This window comes from Mastigoproctus giganteus, chromosome 13 (assembly GCF_048544385.1).
Source record: "Mastigoproctus giganteus isolate SK-2022 chromosome 13, ASM4854438v1, whole genome shotgun sequence".
In the NCBI taxonomy this organism is placed as follows: Eukaryota; Metazoa; Arthropoda; class Arachnida; order Uropygi; family Thelyphonidae; genus Mastigoproctus; species Mastigoproctus giganteus.
Genome location: NC_143587.1, coordinates 148,581,758 through 148,604,306, shown reverse-complemented (window position 1 = coordinate 148,604,306; position 22,549 = coordinate 148,581,758). Strand labels below are relative to the sequence as shown.

The 22,549-nt window shown below is 38.2% G+C and overlaps 1 protein-coding gene across 1 annotated transcript in view; it reads right to left on the bottom strand.

Annotated features, from left to right (window-relative positions):
* LOC150076513 (muscle calcium channel subunit alpha-1-like) overlaps positions 1 to 22,549 on the bottom strand; it is a 1,171,392-nt gene that overhangs the window by 2,810 nt on the left and 1,146,033 nt on the right. Inside the window, exon 43 of the mRNA XM_090387375.1 lies at positions 833 to 942. Coding sequence (XP_090243501.1) covers positions 833 to 942 — 110 coding nt within the window. The remainder of the gene's footprint in view (positions 1 to 832; positions 943 to 22,549) is intronic.

Sequence of the window (22,549 nt, the reverse complement as noted above, 5' to 3'; positions counted from 1 at the left end):
TAACACTGAATATGTACCTTTGATAGTTGGAGAGAGCAATAAATATATGGTGTATATATAAAAAAATGGTTCTAATAATACTTAATATTTGTGTGACGGCAGATGACCTGCTTTAAACAGCTACCTCCATGTACTGTCCAACTTTTCTTTGATAAAAATGAAAAATAACAAATATGTTAAACATATTTTAACATGTAAAAGCAGTTTATTTTTCAGGAGTATGTATGTATGCACATATATTTCATGTGCATGTGGGCGTGAGAAAGCTCCTGCGAATATGTATGTTGATCTAAGTTTTCAAAAGGTCACTTTTATTATGTCAAAATGCAAAAAAAAGTCTAGAAAATCAGAGGAGGAAGAGGGCATTGTCACTGTTTGATTCTAGCTTACAAAAGATGAAAGTAAAAAAAAATTCTGGAATTTAGATGTCAATGAAATCAAATTAAGTGATACATGAATGGATGTACAAAATGGTCACTTAAAAAAATAAATAAAAAATAACAAGGTTTTTAAACATATTTTAAAGATTAAATATTTTTTATTTTTGACAATAACTTTACTCTAATCTCAGGAAATCAAGTCAAAATAAGAATAAATTAATATTTATACACATATATGTACAAAGTTTTCATTTTTACAAAACTACTTCAAAATTTTCATGAAGAATTACTCCAAGAGCCTATTGAAAACTAACTATAGAGGGCCTGTACGTTCAGGAAACTTGTGAAAGGGTTAAATATATACTTTTGACTAATATTGCATGCACACACACACACACACACACACACACACACACACACACACACACACACACACACATACAACAACTCACCCGGCCAACAAGACTTTCTGCACTTCCCAATATTTCTTCATAAGGCAGATCTAAAGAAATCTGTTGTGGAAGAGACTGACTAGCTGTTCCCGATGCTGTGTTTCTAGTGCCTGGTATGAAAACAAAATATCAGTATAAGTATTACAATTATCCATATCTCTCTCTCTCTCTCTCTCTCTCTCTCTCTCTCTCTCTCTCTCTCTCCACCCCCCCCCATACATACGTACATGCATGAAAATATTAAAATGAAGAGGTATAACAGTCAACAAACTTCATTAAACATGTCTGAAAGAAAGGGAGATCCCTCTCCCCTTTTATTTTTGACATCCAATGAAATAAAGTTGTCTCATTCTTCTGTCTAATCATGCTCCAATCAACAGATAAAAGATGGTGTGTGTGTTATAGGGGTTTAGGGATGCACAAGCAAGCGCGGCTATAGTGTGCCTATTCATAGGAAAAAGCTGAAAACAAAGTTCAGATGTAACTCCTTCATTTTTATTACCAAGATCTTTTAGAATTTATGATACAGTCCAATTTTTTTTTAGAAAAGAGAAAAATTCATTGATGTTTGCATCCTCGCCAATAATATGTTGTAGTGTTATTGGTTCTCACAAATTTGTCAAATAAAACAGGATGGATGTTCTGTCGTGTTGATAGTGCAGACATTCAATCAGGATATGTGTCACTGTCAAAAGTGCTGAACAGTGTGGACACTGAGGAGGATCCTCTCCTGTCAGTAGATAGAGGTGAGTCAGATGTGTGTGTGTCCTATTTGTGCCAGTGCAAGTACCACTTCTCTTCGCATTGTTTTGGTGCTATGGCGCCAAAGCTTTGGTTCCTGTTTTAATTGGTAGAGTTTATTATTGGTTTGGGCATGCCATAGCTCTTTCCACTGTATGGGACATGCTGTTTGTGTAATGTGATTATAGTCAGAGGATGGGGCTGGGGCAGAGGTTAAATCAATAGTTTTTGGATTTTTGGCAGTTTTGTCAGCTAGTTCATTCCCCTGGATCCCTGCACATTCGGAGGAGACATCTGATTTGATTTAATACAGGGTGAATCTTGTAAGAAGAGTTTTGCACTGCTGTAATTGAGCTGGGCAAGTCCGTGTATACTATGTATTTTACAGAAGGGTAGTGATTCAGGTTTTCTAAGGCCAATTTTATTGCATGGAGTTCTGCTGAGAAGCTACTATACTCAGGTGGAAGGGTAGCTGAAATGATAGTAGAGGGAAATACTGCTGCTGCTCCAACGGCTGAATGTGATTTGGAGCCATCAGTATATATATTGGCAAAAAATTAGCATATTTTTGAATATGGCTTGCATGGAGTTGTTTCACATTGATTATTGGTAGGTGATTCTTTCCCCACTTGTGAAGATAAATATTGCAGGTTAGCTGTGGAGGGGAGGTCCACGGTGGTTGAGAGTAATTTATTACTTGTTGCCTGTTGACAATAGGAACATTCCAACTCTGTGTTAATTCAATAAGGCGTAAGCCTACTGGTCTTATTTTAGTGGGTTTGTTTCTTTAGAAATTTTGCAGTGATGGATTAAAGAGGTAGGATGCTGCCAGCAACTTTTTATTTGGGCTGCATACTTAAGAAGCAGCATTTTTCTATGGAGGTAAAGAGGGGCCTCATTAGCTTCAATGTATAAACTATAGGTAGGAGATGTCCTGAAAGCACCAAGTGCAATCTGCAATGCACTATGCTGTATAGGATCCAGCCATTGTAGTGTACTTTTATAGGCAGAATCATAAAGTGGAGCACCATAATCCAGTCGGGATCTGATCAATGCTCTATATAAGCAACAAAGATGTACGCTCTGCTCCCCAAGACAAGGCAGATAAAACTCTTAGTATGTTCAGCTTTTTGAGACAAGAAGTATGCACAAATTTAATGTGCTCAAGGAAATTTAATTTCCTGTTAGATTAATCCCAAGAATCTGATGTTATTAGTCACTGGAATGGTAAAGTTTGACATCTAAAGTTCAGGATCTGTATGCATTTTACGTTGATTACAAAAGTGGATTGCAACAGTTTTCTACTGTGATAGACGATAGCCATTTAACCCTGCCCACCTTTGGACTTTATTCAGGGATATCTGCAGTTGCCGTTCAATGGATCTCATGTTCTGAGAATGGCAAGAAATAGAGAGATCATCAGCGTAAAGGTAGGTCTGAACAGTATTTGGAAGTTCTTTTGTGATGGAATCGATTCTAAGGGCAAAAAGGGTTGCACTCAGTACAGACCCTTGTGGCACTCCTTCTTCCTGTAAAAACGTTGTAGAAAGTGAGTTGTGGTATCAAACTTGGAATGAATGATTCTGGAGAAAGTTCCTGATGAATATAGGAAGGTTGCCTCGTAGACCAAGAGCATGGAGGTCACTGAGAATGCCACACCAGGTAGTATCAAATGCCTTCTCTATGTCTATGGAAACCATAACAAGATGTTCATTTTTTACAAAGGCATTATGAATTGCAGACTCAGCTTTGATCATGAGGTCTAAGGAGGACCTGTTCTTTTGAAAGCCATGCTGATTATTACTAATTAGTTGTTGTTTTAATGATCCAAACCAGATGATTATGGATAATTTCTTCAAGTAATTTATTGAGGCAACTGGATAGGAAAATAGGTCTATAACTATTAGGACTGGTGGGATCTTTTCCAGGTTTCAAAAAGGCAAGAACTGTGGCATGATGCCAAGAGCTGGGATAAATGTTTTTCAAAAATATTCTATTATAGTAGACCAGCAGTATTTGTAAATTTTTGTCACCAAGGTTTTGAAACATGATATAAGATATTCCATCTGGCCCAGCGGCACTGTTGCATGTTGTTTTAATGGTGTGTAAAAGTTCGGAAAATTGAAGAGGCTGGTTATACAGAAGGAAAACTGAGGTTCGAAAGTTGATGGCTTGTTGTTCAGTCTTGGTCTTTATTTTCTGAAAATCTGGAGAATAAGTTGATGCCACTGAAACTTGGGCAAAGGTTTTGCCCACGGCATTTGCTATGTCCTCAGGAGCAGAGAGTTCTTGCCCATTCCATGAAAGAATCGGTGAAGGGGTGGTTGGAAATTTGCCGGAAATCTGCTTGATTTTCTTCCATATTAACCTGGAGTTAGTGTTTCTATTTATGGTAGATGCAAACCGAATCCAAGAATTTTTTTTAGCTTGCCTTTGAATGAGATGTGCTCTCGCCCTTAGCTTCTTATAGTTAATAAGATTAGCTGTGCTTGGGGATCTACGAAATAAATTCCATGCTTTATTTTTTAACTTCTTTGCATTTGTGCATTCTTCATTCCACTAATAGTTAAGGTGCTGTCGGGACTGGGGGGTTTGACAATAGAATTGAACATTTAGTTGCAGATAGTAGGTGTGAAGTGATATAATCTGTGGCTTCATCTATTAATTGTGTTTGAATAAATTTCTCATCCAGGGTGACAGCTGACTGAAATTGTTTGGTTTTTTTAGGAGCATTAGCAACTAAGGCCATATTCCTCCGGGATATGCGGTGGTCATTCCCTGACCTTTCCGCATCCTCCATATTTGGTGGGGACGGGCTCGAACCCCGGTCTAATCAAGAAGCGTGTGCTATGCACTGCTGACTGACTGAAATTTGACTCAGTTGGCTTGAGAGAACTTCCATTTCCTGCAGGGAAATGGAAGTTGCCAATGGTGGTTGTGCAATGAGCAGATCACAAATAATTGGAAAATGGTCACTGCCCATGGGGTTGTCCATAATAGATATGGTCCCCAATTCAGTTTCCATGATTGGAAACACAGTCGGGGACCATATCGAGAGATCGATTGCAGATGTTTGTCCAGTAAGTAATTGTATGTGAGTGGGTATTACGAATGGTAAGGTTTTGCTTATCCAGAAACGTTTCAATTAGTTGACCATGTCTATCTAATTTAGTCAATCCCCATAAAGGGTGGTGGCTACTGAAATCCCCCAAGAGACAGACAGATGATGGTAACTGTATTAGCAGGTTTTCAAGATCTTGGTAAGAGAAGGTATGTCTTGGTGGGAGTTGTTATTGTTGTCATTTGGTTTTTAGGAGCATTAGCAACTAAGGCCATATTGCTCCAGGGATATGCGGTGGTCATTCCCTGACCTTTCCGCATCCTTGTATTTGGTGGTCACGGGCTCGAACCCCGGTCTAATCAAGAAGCATGTGCTACGCACTGCTGCTCCTGCCCACCTGGCTGCAGAGGTGCCTCTTGGTGGGAGATAGACTGATACTAGTGTTAACGCAATCTGGGCTATCTAATGTACGGCAACAACTTCAATTTCAGTTTGCAGAACAATTTGCTTGGTTGGGATCTTTGAGCTAATCAAGATAGTCACACCTCCATGGGCAGCATTTGAAGTATTACAATCTTGTCGATAGATAGAATAGCTCTTTATGGTGGTAGAAATTTGAGGAGTTAGATATGTTTCTTGTAGACAAAAACCAACTGATGAGTAGTGGTTAATTAAATCTTGAATATTGTTAAAGTTGCTATGAAATCCTCTACAATTCCTTTGTAGAATATAAGGTATTATTGGTGTTTAGTAGAAGAAGCTGTATCTGACTGTTTTTTTTTATGTGACGGTTTATGGCATTCAGGCTTCGGTTTTTCTTTTTTGGAGAAGAATGGCCAACCAGTTTCCATATCTTCTTCTGCATATATTTCTAAGATGGGTCTGGTCTTCCTGTCTGGATGAGTCAATTGTATCCATGGAGTGTCCTGAATATTCTTTTTTTATGTTTGAGTCTCGGTTATTTGATGTAGCATCAATCCTTGGAGGAAGAGAAGAAGATTTCGCAGGTACTCTAAGAGCAGTATTACTTGCTGGTTCAAGTGCTTGGGGATACTGGACTGTCGCTGAGAGAGAGAGAACAGTCCAAGCCCAGTCAGAGATTGAAGTGTTGGAGGTAACTGTAACATCAGTTTGGGTAGCCACTGATTGATATTTTTGTGCCAAACTTTAGAAATATTGGGAGCAATTAATTTTCTTGCTTCTTGAAAGCTTACTTTATTTTCAATCTTGTATTTTACAATTTTCCTTTCAGTTTTCCATTTGTCGCATGTCCTAGAATAAGCAGGATGGTTGCCTTTAAAGTTAGGGCAGGTCATTTCTGTTGCCAAACAATCACTTTGAGTGTGATTGGAGTACCCACTGTTGGGACAAACTGGGTTTCCTCTGCATGTTGTTTGAGAGTGGCCATATTTTTGGCACTTATAACATCTCGATGGATTAGGTATGTAGGGTCAAATGCAACAAAGAAGATAACCTGCTTTTATGGAAGAAGGTAGGTTTGGGGTATTAAAAGTAAGTAAAATTTCCTTGTAGGTGAGTGTATTGTCCTTTTTAATCATGATTCTTTTTACTGCAATTACATTTTACTCCTGAAGTTCTTGACTTATCTCCTCCTCTGAGACATTCAATAGGTCCCAACTGGATATACCACCCTTAGATGTGTTTAGGGTACCACGGGGAGAAACGTTTACTGAAATTCCAGCAAAATTTGTAACTTTCAGTAGATGCTCCAAATGTTTCCTGCTGATTGTTTCTACTAGTAGGTCCCCTGATTGCAGTTGCTTGACTGTTTTAGAAGATCCTGCAAGACTTTCGAGGTGTTTCTGGATAAGAAACGGAGACAATTCGGTGAGAGGCTGATCTGTAAGAGAGTGCATTATGAGAAATGCAGGAAAATTGATGGCTGAGGAGTTGGTCTTAAACCTCTTGGGTTGGGACATGGCATGTTCAATTTCTATGTCTGGCAGAGAGCTTGTCAGCTCTAGAGGAGGAAACTTACTGTGTTCCATAATTGTTCCTTTTGGCCCTTGGCAGATTAACTGTTCTGCTAAGGTTTCTGGCTCCACCATGGGGGGGCAGGTTGTTGTTGTTGTTGTTGTTATTTGGTTTTTAGGAGCATTAGCAACTAAGGCCATATTGCTCCAGGGATATGCGGTGGTCATTCCCTGACCTTTCCGCATCCTCTGTATTTGGTGGTCATGGGCTCAAACCCCGGTTTAATCAAGAAGCATGTGCTGCTCACTGTTGCTCCTGCCCACCTGGCTACGGAGGAGCCGGGGGGGGAGGCAGGAGCAGTCCATGGTGTGACCAAGCGAGAAGTAGCAGGTGTTAATAATAAAAATATAGGAAATAAAGAAAGGTGGCTTTCCTCTCTTGCTCTGTACAAGTACTTTTTTTTATCAAGAGCTGTTATTAAATAAATAAATTTTTTAAGGACAGGAATGTAAAAGAACTATGAATCACTTTTTGGAAAATCGCACTTTAAGCACAGAGAAATCGCTCAGTCACAATCGCTTGGCACCCCCAGGGCCGGTAAAAGATGGGGAGGGAGGTAATGATTTAAGCTAGGAATAAAATCATTGATTCTTGAAATGTCCATTCAATAAGTTTTAATTAGATTTTGTTTCAAATGAAATTGGTTATTAACTGCTAAATTGTTGATGGTTTTATAATGCACCAGCATTTTAAGGCCATATTGCATTAATATATTATCTGTATAAAAAGGATATTATTTCTGTAAATAAAGTTTGTATGTTCACAGGCTGATATAAATGTTGTTTGGGTTGAAAAACACCACTCCCTCCACCTCGGTTCAACTGTAGTTAGCTAAACTCAGGCAGGGGAAGTAGTCCTGTTCCAAGAGGCCATCCTTTAAGAATTTCAACATTGGCTGAAAACTTTCTAGAAGGAATTTTTTTCCTATAATTAATTACTTACATTTTGAAATTAAATCCATTTTAGAGATTACCTTTCAATGCAACATAAAGAGTAAAGCCATGAAATGAAATACAAGGTTTGATAATTAAGTTCCAGAACTGAGTCAATTTAAAGAAAATTACAGTAAGTCCCCGACATACGTAAGAGATACATTCCAGGACTTCATACATAAGTTGAGTCTTACGTAACTCGGGAATGACTAATATCTTGGGGACTCACATCTGGTGAGTATGGGCTTGGCACACCCAGCTGAGCTGGATATCATCATTCTTCTATTTCTTGGTGATTCCCCTTATACTTTTCTTTCTCTCTCAGGGTAACTCGGGAATTTTTTTTTTTTTTTTTGGCTGGTGCACCATAAGCCTCAGGCTTCCTTGCACCATATAGCTAATAATAATAATAAAATATTGCTACTATATCTCTGATATATCAAAATTACAAAAATCACATAATATCCTCAGAAGAATGAAGAAAAATAGTTATATATTTTTCAATTAATTAGTTATATATTTTTTATATATTAATTATATACGTAGAAAAATAGTTATATATTTTTCAATTAATTAGTTATATATTTTTTATATATTAATTATATACGTAGAAAAATAGTTATATATTTTTAATCAGTTCAATTAAAAATTTTATCAGGGAACAGTGGTGAAGTAACCGGAGTGGCACATAAGAAAAGAAAACATAAAAGTAAGAAAAAATGCATGTTATTGTACTGTAAAAACGGATATGTATTTCTTAGCCTTGGTTATTATAGTTGACTTCATTGGTGCCAATCCCTCACCGTTTCTCATATTCTGTCTTTCCTTTATTATTGTGTTGACACTGATAAATCTAACTTCTGCACGATACTTTAATGTTTGACCATTTCATTACATCCGTATTATTTTAATTTTCTGATCCAAATCAAAATCTCTTTCCTTTCCTTGGTAGATTTAAGAGTTTGTTTGTTATTTGGTTTTTTAGGAGCATTAGCAACTAAGGCCATATTGCTCCGGGGATATGCGGTGGTCATTCCCTGACCTTTCTGTATCCTCCGTATTTGGTGGGCATGGGCTTGAACCCAGTCTAATCAAGAAGTGGGTGCTACGCACTGCTGCTCCTGCCCACCTGGCTACGGAGGCGCCCAGATTTACTAGTACTGCTGTGACTTATCCTCTTAGTCAGCATGGTCAAAATGAAATGTTCCATAAAGGACTTCACAAGGTTAAGGCGGAAACACACTATTATCACCTCATGCGATCTCACATTTGACTAAAGCACATTTCTGAAGGTCACTACCATAAAACAATTTGCAGTTTCCAGTTTACTGGGCTTTTCCATTAATACAATCTGTTATAAATGGATAGTAAAGTCGATCTTATTGCATTTGTGATAATATGGATAGCTGGAAATCTGTGAGTTTTTATGTCATTATGGTGAAAAGTGTCCCCTTTTACTGGAATCTTCAGTCATAAAAAAACAAAAATTTTCAAAAATCTTCTCTTCTTCCTATTTTTTAAGCTTTGTAAACTTATTACTCCATATCTCACTTGTGTAATTTGTGCATGCCGTGTTTGTCATTATTGATTGCTTATTTATTTATCTTTTTACTGCTTTAAATTTTACAATCCTAAAAAAAAAAAAAATTGGAGTGAAAAAAAAGTATGTAAGTCTGAAGTTACGTAAATGGAGCTTACATTGGTTAGTTGGTTTTAATGGAGGTTTATTGGCACAAGGGCAACTAATGCCAAATTGTGCCTATCACAGTAGTTCTGCAAACAATTTTTTTTTTTTTTTTTTTTTTTACAGTCATATCTCAGATAAGTTTATAGAAATGAATTTTCTCTAAAAATTAAATAGGTCATACAGATTTGCATCTTCACTGAGAATTTGGTTCATCCTTTAATGAATTATTTTGGGTTTTAGCTGATTTAAAATTTGTTAATCGAGCAGCATGGTTATGTGGACAGTCAAGAAGGATATGTTTCACTGTTAGTAGAATGGAACAATGGCGACAGTTAGGAGGTTCATTGCCTGTCAGCAAGTGAAGGTGAGTGACAGTGCCGGACCAATGCATTTTTGTGCCCCGGGTAGAAAGATTTTTTGGAGACCCTTTTACTAAGGATATATATATATATTTTTTCATGATTTGTAAAATTTGGTGCCTCTTAAAGAATGCCGCCCCAGGCAAAATCCCTGCTAGCCTGTGCCTTAATCCGGCACTGGCGAGTGATATGAGTATGCTCGATATGTGTCCTTGCAAGGACAACCTCTTCTCATCTGTTTAATCGTGAACTATATTTCCAATACTGTGGCAATTTTTTTTATTTGGAAGAGCTTATTATGGGTTTTTTTTCTGCCAGACTGATGCCCATTGGTCGATACATCCCTGTTTTATAGTAAGTTTGCAATCCACATATGAAATTGAGGCAAATGAAGATATAGGGCTGACTGGATTTTTAGGTTGCTTCATCTGCCTTCTCATTTCCCTGGATTCCAGCATTTCCAGGAATCCAGCAAAACCTTACCACTGTGTTGTATCCTGTGAGATTTATCAAGTGTGCTCTGATCTCTTTCAAAACAGGATGAGATTTGGGACATTTATGTTGTAAAGCAGTTACTGCACTCAATGAATCGGTACAGATTATTATCTCTTGATTAGACGTGTTGTAGACATGTTCAATAGCCATTTTGATTTCATGAAGTTCTGCGGTGTAAATATTGCAACTAGGGAGAAGAGCTTCAGAGATAATGCAAGTAGGAAGAACCACTGCAGCACCTACACATGTATTATATTTTGATCCATTGGTATATATTTGCAGACAATGTGTGTTTGCTGATGCATGAGCTGCATGTAGCTGCTGTATATTTTGATTGGTCAGCGCCTACTTTTCCCACTTCCGAAAAAAGTCATCACATATAGACTTGAATGTTGGCCAAGGTGGCTTCATTTTTCAGTATCTGGTTGGATATCATCTAGTGGTACACTCTAATTCTTCATTACATACTTCAATCTGATTCCAGCAAGTTTATTTTCATTTGGTTTATTTCTGTATAAATTTACGAAGACGGGTTAAAGAGGCAAGGTCAGGTAGGATGTGCGGGAAGACTCCGAAGTTTGGCTGCGTACATAAGCAGCAGCAGCATCTGTCTCCGAAAGGATAATGAAGGTTCATGTGCATCGATATATAGACTATGGACTGGCGATGTTCAGTAGACACCTAGAGCCATTCTAAGGGCATTGTGTTGAGTTGAATAGTATTGAGGGACTGCAATGCTGATTTTCTAGCTGAGTCCTATACAGGTGCACCATAGTCTAGTCTCGATCGAATCAGGGCCGGATTTCCCATTAGGCATCATAGGCACAGTGTCTAGGGCCTACGAAATTTTTAGGGTCTACAAAGGAAGGGAAAAAAAAAAAAAAAAAAAAACAATGTTTCACTCTTTTCACTGTGACTAACAAAAAACGAGCTGAGAAAACATATGTGCAATCAACTCTAGGAGCTTCAATTCAATATGTATATGCTATCTAGCGACTGTTCTCGAAACTAGAAGAATCGAAGTGATGGTTGCTCCATCAATTGAGGTGGTTTATCAATTATTATAGTTGAAACTTGAATCACTTTACTTGATGTGATTCACAGTCAAAGTGTTAAAATAGAAGAAAAATTTCCCCCCCTTTTTTTTAGCACATTTCAGAATAAAAGTGCCTAGGGCCTACAAACACCAAAATCCAGCCCTGGATCGAATTATGGTTTTATACAGATGAAGAAGGGAGTATCGGTCAGCACCCCATGACATTGCAGAGAGCACTCTGAGGATATTCATTTTATTCAGGCAAATAGTTCGTACATTCTGTATGTGTTTTAGGAAGTTTAATTTTTTTTCTAACATTAAACCTAGAAATCTGACCTCATTGACTGGTATAACATGATTACCCAAATGCAAGTCAGGATCAGGGTGCATTTTTTGCTTCTTGCAGAAGTGTATAGCAACAGTTTTCTGTGGTGATAGTCTGTAACCATTTTGTAACATCCAAGAATGTGTTTTATTTATTGACAGTTGGAGCTTCCTCTCAATGGAATATATATTTTGTGAGTGACTGGATACAGTGAGGTCATCGGCATAAAGATAAGTTTCTACTGAATTTGGGATGGTGGTTGTTAGAGTGTTATTTTAACTGTGAAGAGTGTGGCACTGAGGACTGATCCCTATGGGACTCCTTCCTGTATGGTGATTTTGTAGAGTGCAGTTCGATAACGGACCTGGACGGTTCGATATCTGAGAAAGCTCTGTATTAATGATGGTAAATGTCCTTGTAGTCCTAGGTCATGAAGGATGTCATAATGCTCACCATGGCCAAATGTTCATTCTTTATGAATGCATCTTGCATATTTGCCTTAAACTTTATCATAAGATCTAGGGTAGTCGATTTTTAAGGAATCCAAACTGATTGTTGTTCATAGTAATTTGAGTTTCCAGATACCAGGTAAGGCAAGTGTGTATGTACCATTTTTTCCAGGGTCCTGCCTAAGCAGCTAAGTGAGTAAGTGAGATTGGTCTATAATTATGCAGGTCTGATTGGTCTTTTCCTGGCTTTGGAATTGGTAGAACTACAGAATGTCGCCAGGATATGGGAAAGTAATTTGCGACAAATATTCGGTTGAAAAGTTTTAAGCGGGAGTAAAGAGTTCTTTCATTTAGATTCTTTAACATTAGGTAGTATATGCTGTCTGGACCAGGTGCACTATCGGCTGATTTTTTTAAAGATTTTTCTAATTCATACATGGTTAGTGGTTCATTATAAGAGAGGGCTGACTTTGTTCTGAAATTTATTTTATATTTTTCAGCTGTTGGCTTTTAGGAAAGTTGGACCATGTGCAGTTGATGCAGAATGGTGAGAAAAAAATTCTGTGAGGATGTTTGCAATGTCTTTAGGAAGGGTTATCTCCTGCCCTTTATAGACAATGATTGAGGAAGGAATTGGTGGAAACTTTCCAGTAAGGCATCTTATTTTCCACCAGATTAATCCTGCACATGTTGTCTTTAGTGACAGATGAGGCAAAACGAATCCAAGATTCTTTTTTTAGCTTTTCACCGGATGTAACAGGCATGGGCTTTATTTTTCTTGTAGATAATGAGATTGGCAGTGGTTGGATTCTTTCGAAACTGATTCCATGCCTTGTTCTTTTCTCCCTTAGCAGTGTTATATGCTGAATTCCACCAGTAGTTTTTGTGCTTGGATCCTTTATTTGAAGTTTGAGGAATGGCAATAGCAGCAGCTGTTAACATCTGGTCTATAATGTGTTTAACAGTGTCATCTATGGGGTGATGCTGGATAATATTGTCATCTAGTATAATGCTGGATGCATATTTATTCTAGTCAGCTTTTGGGAATTTCCATTTAGTTTGACTGCTTACCGGTAAGTTTCTTCTTGTGCAGAGCTTACAGATTATAGGAAAATGGTCACTATTTAATGGGTTGTCTGAAACTCTTCAATCAAAGTCTGGAAATAACGTGGGTGAGCATACTGGCAGGTCTATAGCAGAGGTTGAGCCTGTTGGAAAATGGACGTGGGTGCGGGAGCCTGTGTTAAGCAGTGTGAGATTATGCTTTACAAGAAAAGCCTCTATCATGCATCCCCGGTTGTCTGTCTGTAAAAATCCCCATAACTGGTGATGTGCATTAAAATCACTCAACATGCAGAAAGGAGAGGGTAGTTGTAGGATAAGATCTAGTTCAGTTATTGAGCAGTTCTAATTTGGTGAGATATACATGGATACAAGAGTACGTGCTGTGCCAAGAGCAAGGCATACTGCAACTACTTCTAAAGTGGTTTGCAGAGGAATACGTCTGGAAGGGATTTTACTGTCAATCAATATAGCTACACTACCATGTGAACCATGGGTAGTGATCCTGTCATGCCTGAACAGGGTAAGTTTTCAATTGAAAGTGTCACTTGCAGAGAGAGAGAAATTCGTTTCTTGTAGACAGATGCCTATTGGATGATATTGATTTATCAAATTGTGAATATCGTCTATGTTGCTACAGAGTCCTCTACAATTCCATTGAATCAACTGATCCATTATTTAGCTTTAGCATTAGCATTAGTAGAGGCATATGATGCAAGAAAGCAAGCTTATTCAGCATCAGCCAAAAAACAAAAAAAAAAAAAAAAAAAACCCTCTCCCATTTCACCGCTCCGTTCGTTCGAAATACCTGTCCAGTTGAGCTTTAAATTTGTTTAGGCTATCAACTTCAACAACAAGTGATGGAAGTCGGTTCCACCAACCAACCACCCGCTGGCCAAAGGCAAATTTCCGCACATCTATCCGACATCCGTCCTTCCTCAATTTGAGTTTATGCCCTCTGAGGTGATTATTCTGAGAAAGATGAAGAATCCCATTGGCATTGAGCATGCTCAAACCATTCAAAGCCTTATACACCTCTATCAGATCACCTCGCCGGTGCCTAGTCTCCAGACTCTGTAATTTGCAAAACTTAAGCCTTTCTTCATAAGAGCAACCCTTTGTTCCATTTACTAATCTTGTTGCCCTTCTCTGTACCCGTTCCAGCAGCTCTACATCCTTCTTGAAATGAGGCCTCCAGACCTGTATACAGTACTCAAGATGTGGCCTAACCATTGCCTTATACAAGGGAATAATCACCTCCTTATCCCTGCTAGAAAAATTCCTGTATATCATTGACAAGACACCATGAGCTACTCTTGCAGCTCGTCTGCACTGCTCAGAGAACTTCATATCTGCCTGCACAATTACCCCCAGGTCCTTTTCATTCTCCATCACTGTCAGTGTAGTACCGCAGAGTTGATACATTGCTCTGGGGTTACTGTTACCCATATGTAGTACTTTACATTTGTCAATGTTAAACTTCATTTGCCACCTCTCAGCCCATCTGTTCAACCTTTCCAGATCCTGTTGCAGCAGCATAGCATCAGTAGTGTCCTTAACGACCCTGCCAACCTTTGTATCATCTGCAAACTTAGACATTAAACTTGATATCCCATCATCAATATCATTCATAAACACCGAAAACAACAATGGACCCAACACTGAACCTTGAGGAACTCCACTAATAACATTAGTCCACGTTGAGCAGTGTCCATTGATTACCACTCTCTGTCTTCTGCCACTCAACCATCCCCTTATCCATAGCAGCAATTTGCAGTCTTCCATGTGCAACAGTATCAAAAGCCTTTCTAAGATCCAAATATATAATATCAAAGTTATTCCCTGCATCCAGTTCTTTTGGGACTACATCATAGTATCCAATCAAATTGGTCAGGCAAGACCTGCCCTTAACAAAACCATGCTGTGTCTGAGCTATAACTGAATTCTTGTCTAGATGATCCTGCAGTGCTTCTTTAACCAGTGCCTCCATTAATTTACCTGGAACAGAAGTTAAACTAACAGATCTATAATTACTTGTGTCAGCCTTTGATCCTCCTTTGTGAATTGGGGTTACATTTGCACATCTCCAGTCTATGGGTACCTCCCTTGAGTCCAAAGAAGCTCTCATAATTATGGCTAGGGGTTTGCATACTTCCTTTGCTGCCTCCTTTAATATAACTGGATAGATCCCATCCACCCCAGGTGCCTTTTTTATGTTTATCCTCAACAATCTCTCCTCCACTTTCCTCTCAGTTATTACAAAATCATCCAGCTCACTGCCAATGTTTACTTTACTTACATCATTCTCCTTCCTGAATAACTCCAAATACTCGTTTAGATTGTTAGCCACCTGAGCAGGATCCTCAACTGTTGAACCATCAATATCCAGTGGACCAATCTGATTCATCCCTTTCCTTCTCGAGTTCAAGTATGTAAAGAACTCCTTTCTGTTTTTCTTTGCATCCTTTGCCAAGGATTTTTCGTAGTCTGCCTTTGCCTGCCTAATCTCCTTTGTGACTTGGTTACAGACCAACTTATATCTATTATAGGCTTCCATGTCACCCATTAATTTGTATGTATCCCATGCATTTTTCTTCTCTGCCACATGTCTCATTAGTCCATCTGACAACCATTTAGGCCTAAACCTTGAACAATATTTCTTAGTTGGTATGTAAAGCCTGGTAGCCACCAAGATTAGTTCCTTGAATGCTTCCCATTTTGAGTTTGCTGTTGGTAACATCATCAGTTGGTCCCACTGTATAGAATTTAAATACTGTCTCAGACCATCATAGTCGCCTTTACGAAAACAAAAACCCTTCCCTTTACCTCTGATGGTAGTTACCTCCTTGAGTAAATCCCACTTCAACACACTGTGATCACTGCCACCTAGTGGTTCATTTATCTGCAGGTTCTTAATGCATAAAGAATCACTACTGATAATCAGATCAAAAGTATTGCTCCCTCTTGTTGCCTCACGAACATGCTGATGTAGAAAACAATCATCCAATAAATCCACAAAAGCCTTGCTAGTGTGCGAGTGACCAACCCACAAATTCCAGTCAATATCTGGGAAATTAAAATCCCCCATTATAAGACTCTTTTGAAGTAGAAGGTGTTTCTGACTGTTTTTTAGAGCCAATCTGTTTATAAGCGTTTCAATTTTATTTTATCTCTTCTCGGGAAAGTGGGTAGTGCAGTATTCGTGTCTTCCTCAGGATGTATTTCTAAGATGTTTTCATCATTGTTAGTGGTGTCATCGGTTTCCATATCTGTGATTAGAGTCTTTTGCAGTTTAAAATTTCTCACACTCTCAGTATCTGAACGTGATGGAGTAATAGTAGGTGGTATGGTGGATGGGGTATTATTTGCTTGGTCTTTTAGATGTTCTTTAGGATGTTCTTCTTGGTCTCTAGATGTTTCCTTGCTTCTTGGTAAGCTACTTTCTTTTCTATTTTGTACTTTTGTATTTTCTTTCATGTTTTCCAGGTTTCACAGACTTGAGTAAGCTGGATGGTTACCCTTACAGTTTGGACATACTGGTGTTTGTGTTGGGCAGTCTGTCTCTGTTCCTTGGATCCATAGTTGGGGCACACTGAAACCCCTCTACACACTGTTTGAGCATGGCCAAATTTTTGGCACTTGAAGCACCTGAGAGGATTGGGGATATAAGGTAGGATATGGCAATTCAGATATCCAGCCTTAACTGTAGCTGGAAGGATTGGAGTTGAAAACTCCAATGATGAACTGGTTCATCTTTCTTGATTTTAATTTGCTTTGCTTGTTGTTGTTGTTATGGAGGTTTAATGGCACATCAGCTGCTACAGCTATAATGTGCCTATTCATTTAGTATATAAAGAGATGAGAAATTTTCATAAAGTCAGAAAAAAAATCTGAAATCAGAACTGATTAAAAAGCCTGGTTTGCCTGAGGAAGTTAAAAAAATTCAGAAATATTTTCCTTATCACCAATGAGATTTTCAAGAGTTATTGGTTTACGAAGATTGACCAGTGATAGCAAGGTTGAAGTTCTGTCTTGTTTATAGTAGGGGCAGTTAATGAGAATATGTTTCACAGTGAGTTATAGAACAATGTGGACACTGTGGTGGGTCATCTCCAGTGAGCAAATGTAGGTGGGTCAGATAGGTGTGACCTATTTTTGCCCTTGAAAGGACTACTTCTCCTCTTGATATATGGACACTGGAGTGCCAAATTTTCGATTTCTGTTTGAACTGAAAGAGTTTATTATCTGAGAGTGCCAGAGGGCTGTCCATTCTGATAGGCATGCAGCATTAATGATCAATATATAGTCTGAGATACTGGAACAAAGATATTGGTTAAATCAAGGGTGGATAGATTTTTCGCAGCTTGATCAGCCAGTTCATTGGCCAAAATACCAGAATGGGCTGGAATCCAACAGAAAGTGACCGTTGATGGTGTTCTTCAATCTGCAGTAATAATCTTCTAATTTCATTTATAACACGGTGAACTTTATCTGAGGAATAACACAATGCCTTGATTGAGCTGAGGGAATCAGTATAAATAACAGCTTTTAAAGAACAGTCAGAATAGAGATTTTCTAAGGTTAGTTAAATTGCATATAATTCTACTGAGAATATACTGAATTCAGATGGGAGGGATGCTGAAATAATGATATTTGGAAGCACTGTGGCTGCTTCAATGTTTGAATTAGATTTAGACCCATTGGTATAAATTGGGGAAAAATCAGTATATCGTTGAGTGTGAACTGCATGAAGTTGTTTGACAGTGAATGCTGGTAAAACACTCTTTCCCCATTGGCAGAGTTGAGTGTCACAGAGCTGTATAGGAGGAGGATCCCATGGTGGTTGAATGCAAGTTTCTATCTGTTGTATGGAATAGATAGAAACATTCCAAACCTGCATCAGTTCAAGAAGGCGAAGACCAGCTGGCTTCACTATGCTAGGTTTATTTCTGTAGTGGTTTTCTAACAGTGGATTGAATGGGTATGACTGAATGGGATGCGATGCACAACTTTGTATCTTAACAGCATATTTCAGTAACAGTGCTTTCCTATGTAAACTTAGTGGGGGCTCGTGAGCATCAATGTAGAGACTGTGTGCTGGTGATGTTCTGAATGCACCAAGTGCAATTCTCAAAGCACTGTGTGGAACTGGATCAAGCCAGTGCAATGCACTCGATCTGGCAGAATCGTAGATGGCAACTCCATAATCCAGATGTGATCTGATTAAAGCCCTGTATAGATGAAGCAGGGAGGTACGATCTGCACCCCATTTTTGGGCAGATATAGCTCTGAGTATGTTAAAATTTTTTAGACAGCAAGTACGTATATTTTTAATATGTTCTAAGAAGTTTAATTTACTATCTAGGATTAAACCTAGAAATCGGATGTTATTTGTGACTGGGATGGATATATTAGAGATTTGAAGTTCAGGACAGGTGAAACTTGCGTTATCTATAGAAATGGATAGCAACTATTTTCTGCTGCAAGAGTCAATAGCCATTGAGGCTGGCCCATTGCTGTATTTTATTAAGAGATATTTGAAGTTGTCTTTCAATAGATCTCATTATTTTGGGAATGGCAGGAGATAGAAAGGTCATCTGCATAAAGGTAAGTTTCTACTGTATTTGGAAGTTTAGTGATGGAATCTGTTCTAAGAGAGAAAAGAGTGGCACTCAGTACTGATCCCTGAAGAACACCTTCTTCTTGAATAAACATTGTAGAAAGTGCTTGCTGGTATCAAACTTGAAATGATCTAGTATTATTATTAAATTACAGTTGCTTAGAGCAAAATGGATACAAAAATATAGATTGTGACAAGTTTAATAATAGGAAATATACATGATCATGTATATTTCCTATCATGATCTAGTATGTAGAAAATTCTTCACAAATATAGGAAGGTTGCTCCGTAGACCAAGAGAGTAGAGATCTCTAAGAATGCCATACCACCAGGTGTTCACGTTTAACAAAGGCATTACAAATGACAAATTCAGCCTTAACCATAAGATCCAAGCATGACCTGTTTTGACGAAAGCCATATTGAGTATGTCCCATTAACTGTTCTGACTATGATCCAGACGAGTCCACCATGGACAATTTTTTCAAGGATTCTGCTAAGAAAGCTTGAGAGAGAGAGAGAGAGAGAGAGAGAGAGATATCGGTCTGTAGCTATGGGGGTTGGTTGGATCATTTCCAGGTTTTAGGAAAGCCAAAACAGTAGAATGATGTCAAGAAGCTGGATAAATATTTTCTAAAAAAATACGGTTGTAAAAGTCCAGGAGGAGGCGCAAAGCTTTTTCATCAAGATGTTGTAGCATGACATAATAGATCCCATCTGGTCTGGCAGCACCACTGTGGGCTGTTCTAATAGCATGCAAGAGTTCAGAATATTGCAGAGGTTTGTTATATGGAAGAAAATGGGCAGTTTTAAAGTAAATAGAATACTGTTCTGATGTGTTTTTAATTCGCTGAAAAGATGTAGTATAAGATGATGCTGCTGAGATTTCAGCAAATGTATTGCCCAAAGGATTAGATAGCTCTTGCCCATTCCAGGAGGGGACTGGTGAAGGTGCAGTTGGAAACTTACCAGAAAGCTGTCTAATTTTTTTCCAAATTACTTTGCTGTCAGTGTTTCTGTTAATTCTGGATGCAAAACGGGTCCAGGATTCCTTCTTGGCTTGCCTTTGTATGAAACGTGATTTTGCTTTTGACTTCTTATAATTTATCAGATTGGTTGTGGTTGGATATTGCCGAAACAAATTGTAGGCTTTATTTTTTGTCTTTTGCGTATTCCTCATTCCACCAATAATTATAATGCTTACGACATGGGGGATTTGATGGTGATATTGTGTCTTTAAGCACATTTAGGAGATGTGATGTGATGTATTCTGTCACATCATCAATAGGCTGGACACAGATTTTTCCCTCATCGAAAGATATTGATGACTGGAATTTTGCCCAGTTTGCTCGGGCAGAAAATTTTCTGCAACCCTGCAGAAAATTTTCATTTTCTGCAGGGTTGAGCTAGAGGAGTCAGTGCTATCAAGAAGTTGCATACTATTGGGAAGTGGTCACTGTCCATGAGAATATTTATTACGTACCACTCTATGGTTGGAACTAGTACTGGAGAACAAATTGAGAGATCTATTGCTGAGGTGTGTCCAGTTGGGAGCTGTACGTGCATGGGTGCACCAGTATTAAGTATGGTGAGATTTAGTGCCTCTAAAAAAGCTTTCAATTAGTCAACCCCGCCTATCTAATTTAGTAGCACCCCATAAGGGGTGGTACCCATTAAAGTCCCCTAATATACAGATTGGTGGAGGTATCTGTATGAAGAGGTCTTCAAGATCTTTTAAAGAGTAAAAATTGTTTGGCTGTAGGTAGATTGAGACAAGTGTTATTGCAATATGGAAAGTTATACGAACAGCAACAGCTTCTATTTCCGTTTGAAGTGGCATATGTTTAGTTGGGATCTTTGAATTTACTAGGATTGCCACACCACCACCATGGGCAGCATTAGCTGTATTTCGATCTCTTCAATAAAGGCAATAGTTCTTTATCGAATGAGAAATTTGCAGGGTTAGGTAAGTTTCCTGAAGACAAAGAGCTACTGGAGAAAATCGATTAATTAGATCTTGGATAACGTCTGTATTGCAACGAAAGCCTCTACAGTTCCATTGTAAAATACAAGGCATTGTTTGTTTTTAGTTGATGGAGCCGATTCTGACTGCTTTTTGAAGGCGAGTGGTTTATGGCATTCCAATTTCTGTTTGTCCTTTTTCTAGGAAAACTGGCTGACCAGTGTCCATTTCTTCTTCTTCTTCAGCATGGATTTCTAAAATAGGATCTTCCTATATAGATGTGCCATCTGTGTCCATGGTTGTGTCCTGAACATTTTTCATAGCATTTGTGTTTGTAATACGAAATGTGGTAGCAATCACTGGAGAAGGAGATGCTGCTGGTATTGACAGAGGAGTATTATTTGCTTGGTCTGTGGTCTTGGATTGTTGCTTGCGTACAATTGGTTTTAGCTCAGAGAGGACATTTCTAGCCCAATCAAAAATCGATTTATTAGTAGGGACTGTGACATCAGTTTGAACGCAGACTGCTTGATATTTTTTTACAGCATTTGCATAGGTAATATTTTGGTTTATATTTGGTGCAACTAGTTTTCTCGCTTCTTGATAACTGACTTTGTTTTCAACCTTGTATTTTACTATTTTTTTCTCTGTTTTCCACTTTTCACATGTCTTGAAATATGCAGGATGGTCACCTTTGCAATTTGGGCAGATCATTTTTGTAGCTGTGCAGTCATTTTGTATGTGGTCTGAGAATCCACAGTTGGGGAAGACAGGAATTCCTCTACATACAGTTTGAGAATGGCCATACTTTTGACATTTATAGCAACTTAAAGGGTTGGGAATATAGGGGCGAATGCGACAAAATAAATAACCTGCTTTTACAGCAGAGGGTAAGTTGGGCGTATTGAAGGTAAGAATAATGGGAGACCTGTTAGCTAAAAGAGTGGGTGCGAGAGTACATGTGAACATGCGAAGTTTTTACGGCTCCAACAAATAGAAAAGTTTTTCCTTTTTTTATTGACTTATTTTGGCATACTAATTTATTTTTTAGAGTTGTTTTATATTCTTAGTAACAATACTTTAGTTTTAAATTGAATTTAGATAGAGATTTTGTAGGTTATTACTTAGTATCGGTAAGGGTATCAAATCCACGTGTGGACATGTTTTGCAGCTCCCGCGAATGAAAAGTTTTTAATTATACTTAGCCGCTTTATTGACTTAATTGTTAGATTAAATTATTTTCTATAAGTAGCTTATAGACCTAGTCAAGCTCCGTGGTTTATTTTGAATTTAGATAGCGCAATTTGGAAAGTAAATAATACCTTGTGTCCGTAGATTAACTGTCGTAACTTGCCGTCACTGTTATACGATACGTGTGCTAGCGTAAGGTTTAACGGAAAACTAGATAGCGAGTATAGTAGTATCAATTAATAAGTAAAATTTATTAATCTTATTAAATTTCACAGTCAATTGAATTGTAGTCTTTTTTAACCAAATAAATATATTGACCTAGTCATTACAAACATAACATCATAAATTAATACATATAAGTTGACAGGGGATAAGAAAGTCATATAATGTAACTCGGAGATAATATACGATACCGAAATACATATATATAGTATTAAACTGCATTGGGATATAGGTTTAGAGTTATAATTTGTATTGGAATTTTATTGAACTTGAAATAGAAATCACGACTGAGACCAAAGCAGCAAAGCAAAAGGCTCAAACTAGTGGAACTGCTGTGGCTCGGGGGAGAACTGAGGGGGGGCAGTTGTCCTCTGAATCACAGTCTATTGAAATGCAGTGCTTGTTTGTTCAACAATCAGGAATGGACATGATATTGCCAAGGGGAATGTCTTTGTGTGTGCACGATGTAAGGAGTGCGAGGAAATCACGTGCCAACTCAGCATTGTTATGAGCTTATATGAGAGCTTGAAGGACAGGGTGGATGCCCTCGAAGGATTTAAATTGAGGGACCCATCAAGCTCT